At 40.0% G+C, this 7965-nt stretch overlaps 1 protein-coding gene across 1 annotated transcript; it reads right to left on the minus strand.

Moving 5' to 3' along the window:
* On the minus strand, window positions 1–7792 carry sparcl2 (SPARC-like 2). Its single transcript, XM_085182768.1, has 8 exons — window positions 7716–7792; window positions 7090–7162; window positions 6630–6741; window positions 6314–6432; window positions 6072–6226; window positions 4359–4471; window positions 3210–3304; window positions 1–2471 (listed from the first exon to the last, which is right to left on the minus strand). The coding sequence occupies exons 1-8, from the start codon at window positions 7770–7772 to the stop codon at window positions 2416–2418; spliced, it is 780 nt and encodes a 259-aa protein (XP_085038894.1). The 5' UTR covers window positions 7773–7792; the 3' UTR covers window positions 1–2415.
* Between the last annotated feature and the right edge of the window lie 173 nt (window positions 7793–7965).

The raw sequence follows: 7965 nt of genomic DNA on the forward strand, positions 1-7965 counted from the left end.
TGAAAAGAAACTGCAAAACTGGCCTTTTCATCTATTATTGATGTGTGCTTACAAGTCATGCATAATGCAGGGGGGACGTCTTTATGGCAGCCATGTATTAAATATCATGTTCTGGGGGTCGGGGGGTCTTGAGCTGCATGCTTTCAGTGCCAAAGTTAGTTGGTTTTGTAGCATTTGAATCCCATCCTGTTTGTTACAAGCTAAACTAAAAGGAAGAATTAGGGATTCAGAGTGTGAAAAGCAATAGAGAGAGATTGACGGGAGAGATGAGATGAAATGGGGGGACATGAGGGAGGGACAGAGGGTGTGCAAGCCGACAACGGGTTAACAGGAATCTTTATTTTTAACAACATGTCATCACCAGCCGCCCATCTGCTCCTATGCTGTCAGAGTCCCATGGGAGTGTGTGTAAATGTGTGTGCGAGAGACAAAAAGCAAAAGAGATGCAAGCAAGCCATCACAGATCAAATCACTGATCAGCATCCAAAGGAGGAGGAGGAGGAGAAGGATGAGGGTGAGAGGACATGGTTAGAGAGGTGGGTGGCTCACGGATATCTCTAATATCCAAATGAAGTGAGACAGGAGGGGCAAGGACAGTAGGAGTGGAGGTGGATGGTGTGTGCGTTTACGGCTGCGGTGGCTGGTGTGAGAAGAAGGTAAAGTAGGATTATGTGGGTCAATCTGCAACTGCCCTTTCTGTGTTTGGATGGGGGATGGAGGTGGAGATGGTGGTCCAGAGGTAATGAGAGGGAATCTATTAGCAGAGGAGGGGGGTATGAAGACAAAGAAAGAACATTGGCGAGGAGGTGGAGGAGGTGTGCAGGCTATGCTGGACCTTCAGGGGTGGCCCCAGCAGCTCATATTATGTGTTTCGTTTGGATAAAGAGACTCGTCCCTGGGGAAGAAGGGAGAGAATGAAGAGATGTTTACTGGTGGAAGCTGGGAACTATACTCATTTTTTTTGTTTCCACAAAGTGAACAGCCTGGACCAACGACTCACCGTTCCGCAGGTCACTCACAATTAGCAGATAGTTTCTCTTCTATTCAGCGCAGTTAATCTCTTTGCTTTTGTTCTTTCTTCATGCTTCTTCTCCTCCCAGTTCAGACTTGTTTTTCCGTCTATATGCCAAGGAAAACTGCATCCCTCCAGTGGTCCACTTCATTTAATCAAAAGTTTTGAGTGAAAAATCAGATGGAATGAAAACATCTTGTTTTGATATTTATGATGATGCACTTTTACTTTTTGGAAAACATCTACTGCAAGCAGTCTTTAGTCCTCGTTTGCCCCATGTCTGCACTGAATCTGCATCTCATATTGGGTAGCGAAATCTCCCCGCCTTTCTTCATCTCCTTTTCAGTGTCTGTCTTTCTCCTCTTCATCCTTCAGGCATGGTAAATTTAAAGGCTAATTAGTCTAGAGAATCCAGTCATGTCAAAGAGCCCACCCTAGGCCACACATACACACGCACGCACGCACGCACACACACCACACATACATGTGCAACTTCTCACAGATTTGCACATAAAATAGTGACAAGCAAACAAGATGCAACAAGAGTTCTAGAAGCAGCATGTATTATAAATGGTACACAGGCACAAAAAGTCAGCAAGCTTGCATTATGCAAGTTTTTTTGACCTTAGCAGAGGTCAAGTATTTCAAACATTCCACATCATGCTCCAAGATGCTATTTACAGGGCTGGCTCCAAAGAAAATGTTTTGCATTTCCCCGTCTCCTCAGTTCCTCCTGCCTTCTCAGCCATCCCCCCCCCCCCACTCCCCGTTCTCAGTCTTTCCTTCATTTCTGATCCATTTTTTATGCATTACTCCATTACTCTCAACTCCCATTTACAGTGCATTACCTCCTCCCGTCTTTCGCAAACACACTTTGCGCTGCTCTCTCCTTTCTTCAGTCACTTTACCTTCGCTCTCCTCCATTGCATTATGACACTTTTCGCTACTTCTACCTTTCACTCTTTTATTAACTCTTTGTCTCTTTTCTGGTCACGTCTTCCCCCACTAAGTGTTTTTTCTCCCCATGTTTTTTCCCCCCCCATCTACTTTGACATTCTCTGCATATCACACTGTCTGTCTGTGACATCTTCCTTTTAATTGGTTATCCATGTCTCCGATATGTGTGTGTGTTTTTTAACAGTTTTACAGATGTGAGCAAATGTAATTAACAACAATATGATTAGCATTCAGCCTGTCTAGACCTTTAATTGTCCCCTTTGAGCACACATAAAAACCCAGCAGACCATCAGATTTCACGACACCATAAATCACATGTCAGAAGAGGTAAAATCAATGACTAAGTCAGTGTGTGTAGCGATGTCATCCTTTAATATCAGCTTTAAAATCAAGCAACTGTCATGATATGACCTGCAAGTTCCTAACAGCACAAAGAAGTAGACGTGTCAGAGGTAGTTCCTTTTGATTGTAGGACACAACTTCAGAGAACCCATTCTCATTGCTGTGGGTAAAACAAAAATTAAGAATTTAGGTTTTGAAATAGCACTGATGCAGACAAATAAACCCCCTGCAGACAACTGGCTGTTTTGACAGGAAAAAAAGGATAAAATATTTAAAAGAAAATAGCTCTGAAATAATCCGTGGTTGATAGAAAGTGTGAGAACTGCAGCTGGTAAAGAATGAACCTAAAACTGTCATGCTAGCATTTAAATGCTTTAAACTATATCCACAGATTTATTGTGATCTGACTCTTCTAAAAAAAATCTGCACACTGTATAATATTTTTCCTAATTAGAATTCTTCAAATTCAGACATTTAAATTCAAGAAAATAAGTCTCATCTTAACATTTCAGATACAAAGAAGACACAATTAAACCTTAATCATTTAATCTGTCTTATTCCTACTCTTGTCCCTCCTCCAGCTGTGGTGGGAGTGATATTTTCTCTCCTGTGCATGTATTTTGACCATGTTTCAGGCAGTCCACCAGCTTTTTGGAAAGGCTTCACAAAAAGCACAATAGTCATAATTTAGATGTAATTTTAGATAAAAACTGGAAGCAGGCTGTCTAGAATAATTATGGAGCATCTTTGCTTTTCATCAACAGCATAAAATAGAGTTTGCAGATTTTAACTTGGACTTTTGATTACAGATAAAGAAATTTAATCTGTAGTCTAATTAAACCGCTGTGTGTGACTATGAAGAATTACAACAAAATGTAGGTAAGAACTTGTTACTGACACATTAATTGATAGAACCAGGCCTCAGAACGATCCACCAAACATGCTGTCCACTCATTGAGGGTCACCTTCCTGTTCCTGTTACGATCACATGACCTGCAAACATAGCACAGAAGAAAACAGATGATTTACAGAAACACATCCTATATTCAGTCACATACACAACGATGCAGAGATGTAGTTTATAGTTTAAATATCTATAGGTGTGGAAAGGAACTGCACTGGGGCTCTTCGGCAGCCATTGTCTTTCAGTTCACAGTGCAGCATTATCCCTGAAGGGTACTCCTTCAATTTGTGTTAACCCATGGGCAGCGGGAGGCACAGTTGGTAATAAACATTATCATTGCTGGGAATGGCTTGACATTGACACAGCCAGCCCTGCTCCCACAAAACTTGTCATTGCAGACTGGCAGAGAAAAGGGGGGTTGGGTGGGAGTACGGATGGGAGAAGAAAAAGGAGATGGAAGGAAGGAAGAATGAGGGAAGAGTGAAAAGGAATAACTGGCTGACAGAAAGGGAGGCTGAGGATAAATGCATTTGTATCAGAGATGAGAGAAAAACAGGAAGCACAGATAAGAAGAGGAAATGCTTCGGCATGGAGGAGGAGTATGATAATGGAGAGATGGTGTGGTCATGAGATCGAAAGGGAGGAGGATACAGGATTGGCATGGAAATGAATGGATAGATGGCATGCAGAGAGAACAGCATGGTGGGAGGTGCAGCTTGGTCAGAGCGGGGGCGAATTGCATCTCGGTGTCACATTTTTAACCCTCTGTATTTCTGTAATTAGCCAAACAATAGCATATTGCAAAAGACAAAAGATTTCAATTAGGCCAACAAACCTCTTGTGTCACATGAGGTGATGAAATATGGACATAGGAAACAGCAATGGTCTTGAGTAAGATTTCATCAACTCATTAAAATGGCCATATTTAAAATTGTGATACTTATCAAATTGGCCAGATGTTTCACTATCATCTGCTGGCTTCTAGTACATGCATGTAACACACAACTTGTGAGATTGCTATAGAGGGATGTTACCACCCCCCCCCCTCCCCCAATAAACTGCCCAATATTTAATTTATTTAAATATCAGACAAGAAAGTTAATCGTTATGTGATGCAGCAAGGCCGGTGAAGGCAGGACTGACTGAAAAAATGGTGTAGCACAGTGCTCCAAAGGCATCCTCTTATAATGCAGCTTCTTCAGGTCCCTGCAGCTCAACTTGCCATCTTTATTCCTATCCAATAGGGTAAATCTTTTCTAAAGAGGGAGAGAGAGAAAGCACACTACTCAACTCAATACTTGTTTTTTCTGTTTCTTTATGTGATATCATATAAATACAATAAATGATCATGGGTCATGGGTGATGTTAACTAGGAGATTCAGACGACCACAATGGTGGTTTTAGTCAAGGACTGTATAAAAAGATGGACAGAGTCATTGTGACATCACACACTAGTTAGTGAAGGCAGTTCGAAAGCTAGAAAGAAGGTACTTTTACATTGCCTTTTACTTTTCAAACCCTAAAGTCCCACGCATCTATGATTCATGCTCCGAAAACATAAAAGAAACAAAAAGAAACAAATTAATCAATCAATAAACCCACAAAACTCTGTAATTTAACAGAATATTTCCTATACATCTTACAGAATTTTCCTGTTATATTAAATACATGAAATGACATGAAAATTCTAGTGAAATAAAATAAAATAAAATAAAATGAAAGGTGATTTAACATGCTGAAGAAAAATAACATGAAAAATGTGTAAAAATCGTTCTTATTTTTTTAATTTTTAAAAAATGTGTAAGGGCATAAAAAGACTGCAAAATATTTTTGCAGTCTTTTTATGCCCTTACACATTTTTTGCCCTTACAGCCCAAAATTTAAAATAATAATAATAATAATAGATTAAACTTGTAAATCCTAGTTTAATAGTGTAACATATCTAAATATGAGATAACGGAAGTGATACTAAATGGCACTAACAGAACTATAGTTTCTTTCATTTTACATAGATTTGTTTATTAAATAACAGATTTGTTGTGGATTTACTGCAGTTTTCACCACAGAAATTCTCATTAAAGTCTCATAAAAATACAGAAATTTTTCCAATTTTAATTACAGAAATTTTTTTGTTTATATAAAAGACCTATTGTCTTTCTCCCATCAGACTGTTAGCATGCTACCAAGCTAAACAGGAAATGGAAACACAGTAAATGCTTCACCTGTTCCCTCGCACTGTTGCTATTACAGTATTACAGTAGGCTGCAGTTCTATTTCTCTCATGCTAGAATCAGCATTGCTGAAAAATCCATAATGCTGGAATTTTATGATGTAACACTGTCCCAAAACACTCTACATCTGTTTTTGTATCATAGAAATAATGCAGTGAGCTTTCACTTAATTCATTTGAGGCCAGGAGGTCAAGAGAATGCACAGAGGATATTAAGTTATCCCCCTATTCACCATGTTATTGAATAATTTAGTGAATATTGACCAAATACTGTTTATACGCGGCGTCTTAAGCGCCCCTGTCCCAGTCTGTGGACAACCACACCACAAGCAACATAAGAACTTACCACTTATGGTAGGTTGTTAACATCGATCAGTCACTAGACCCATGGAGGGCAGTTTGTATCTAGCACAAAGATGGTGTCCGTCATGAAAAACAGCTTTATGTTCAGTGTTTGGTTACAGTGAAAGGGAAAACTTCTTTTCACTTTATGGAAATGATATTATTTCCATCATCACTGGCTGAGGTCATCACAGATCATGGATTATGTTTACTACTTCACAGTTATCTTCTTATCCCTGTTAACCTGCTGAACAGGCTCACTTTAAGTGCGAAGTATGAGTTACTTGTGCCAGCTGTGTCCTCTGGGTGTGGCTCAGGCAGCTCTGGGGCGGGGCAGCAGGTGCGTAGGATTCCCCCATACGACTCAAGAGCAGAAACCAGTCCAAGAGACGATATGGAAACTGGCCTAACTCCTCCTCGGTGCATTTACCCTTGGGGACTGATCATAAGGCACATCAGAGCTAATTTGGAAGACTGTGATACACAGTGGAAACAGTGTGTAATGTCTAATGCTATGCGTGTTTACCCAGACAGGGTCCTGTGTGAGCGAGTCCGGTGCGGCGCCTCTTTCTGCAGGCATCTTTATGAAGCCAACACTCATTCTCATAGGTCTTTCCCACAACACTGCACACTGGTGCCCTCTGCCTGATTCCATGAGCGATTGCCCACAGACAAAATTCACATGTGAGAATGTAGTGTACAATGTGCCAGATTACTGCTTTACCTTAACATGTCTTTCCAAAAGTTATATATATTTGTGAATCCCAAATAAGTATAAACTTCCTGTAAGGACAAAATATTTTAAAGCCTGAAAAGTGATTAAAGAACCAAATGTTGTTTACCGAGGACAGGACTGAGGACAAACACACTTGGGGATGAGAATTCCGTTTTCTTGAACTACCTGGCACCAAGACCCCACTGGAGTATGGCATTTCAGCAGCTCACAAAGCTTTTCTGAAGCAGAAATAGAAAAACAACCTTGTGTCAGCTTAGTTTTTACTTTTACATCGACACTCACCAGCCATTTTATTAGTTTCAACTTGATATTACTAGGTTAGGACCCTATTTTGTCTTCAGAATTTCTGGCTATAGTTTCTTTCTGTTAATATATGCCTAAGAGTGTTCATCGTGTTTATGTGTGTCATGCATCCATGACAGTTCCTGCCAGTTCTGGATGGTGACTCGAATACTGACCAGGTATGTGAAAGTGTTAATGTATTTTCATCACTTTCTAGTTCTGCACATTTAGAAAAAGAGGAATGTGCACGGGACTTGCATGCAGTCATGTGGCATTCCTCTTACCTGGTTTAACTCTGCCAATGTAAGGTCTCAGGCGCTCTTCAGCTTGTCTCTGTTTGCGCTGGGCTCTGCCTCCCTGAAACACACACACACAGTTTTCTAATAGACAAAAAAAGGCGGGCATTTATGTTTTATCTGCGGCCAAAATCATTAGTGGCAGCACCGAACTCTGGCATAAATTTCCTTTTCATTAAAACCCCTGGGCTCATTTTAAACTAATATTCTGTACCATTAAAAAAAGTCAGCTTCTTGGCATCATTGTACTGTAAAGAGCACACATCATAAACCCAAAATAAAAATGGGCATCCGTTCTACATCAATCTGCTCTCACAGTACACCTCAATTCCATACTGATATTTCCAAACTTTGTAGTCTCAGCCAGATCCACATCTGCCCCTGAATCCTTTCCAGATCAAATGTGAAACAGGTGACCAAAATACTGGAGCCACATTCCATAACACACAAATTTTCTTTTTAACACCTGTGACAAAACAGACTTGATGAGTGGAACAAAAAAAAAGTCAGGAGAACATAATTTCAAATATTTTTCCTTTTCACTCATTAGTAATATTTACATTGACCCTTTTTTCTGTGGAAAGCCGAAATTAGGCAGATTAAGTTAAACATACCTTTACTGTTTGAACACCCAGGAGCAGAAACAAGCTACAAATGATGTTCAACTTCATGGTTGAGCCACCCAGTGGGTCTGTAAGAGGAAAATGACGAATCGACATATTTTATGTTTCCAGTATCTTCCTTTACATATACTCATATTAAGTTAAAATCGAATAAAGATAAATGTTGCAGAAAATGATCAGTTTACCCAGAACCCAGAACAGCTAATCAGTGCATTTGAATCTAATTGTTCTTTCTGCTGTG

This window comes from Neolamprologus multifasciatus, chromosome 13 (genome assembly GCF_963576455.1).
Source record: "Neolamprologus multifasciatus chromosome 13, fNeoMul1.2, whole genome shotgun sequence".
Taxonomy (NCBI): domain Eukaryota; kingdom Metazoa; phylum Chordata; class Actinopteri; order Cichliformes; family Cichlidae; genus Neolamprologus; species Neolamprologus multifasciatus.

Excerpts from the sequence above, each read along its gene's own strand:
- sparcl2 (XM_085182768.1), bottom strand. The coding sequence starts at position 7,772 with ATGAAGTTGAACATCATTTGTAGCTTGTTTCTGCTCCTGGGTGTTCAA. Across the intron at positions 6,227-6,313 it reads TCACACAGGACCCTGTCTGG|TCCCCAAGGGTAAATGCACC; the intron begins GTAAACACGCAT and ends CCTTATGATCAG. Across the intron at positions 3,305-4,358 it reads TGTGCTACACCATTTTTTCA|GTCATGTGATCGTAACAGGA; the intron begins GTCAGTCCTGCC and ends CTATGTTTGCAG.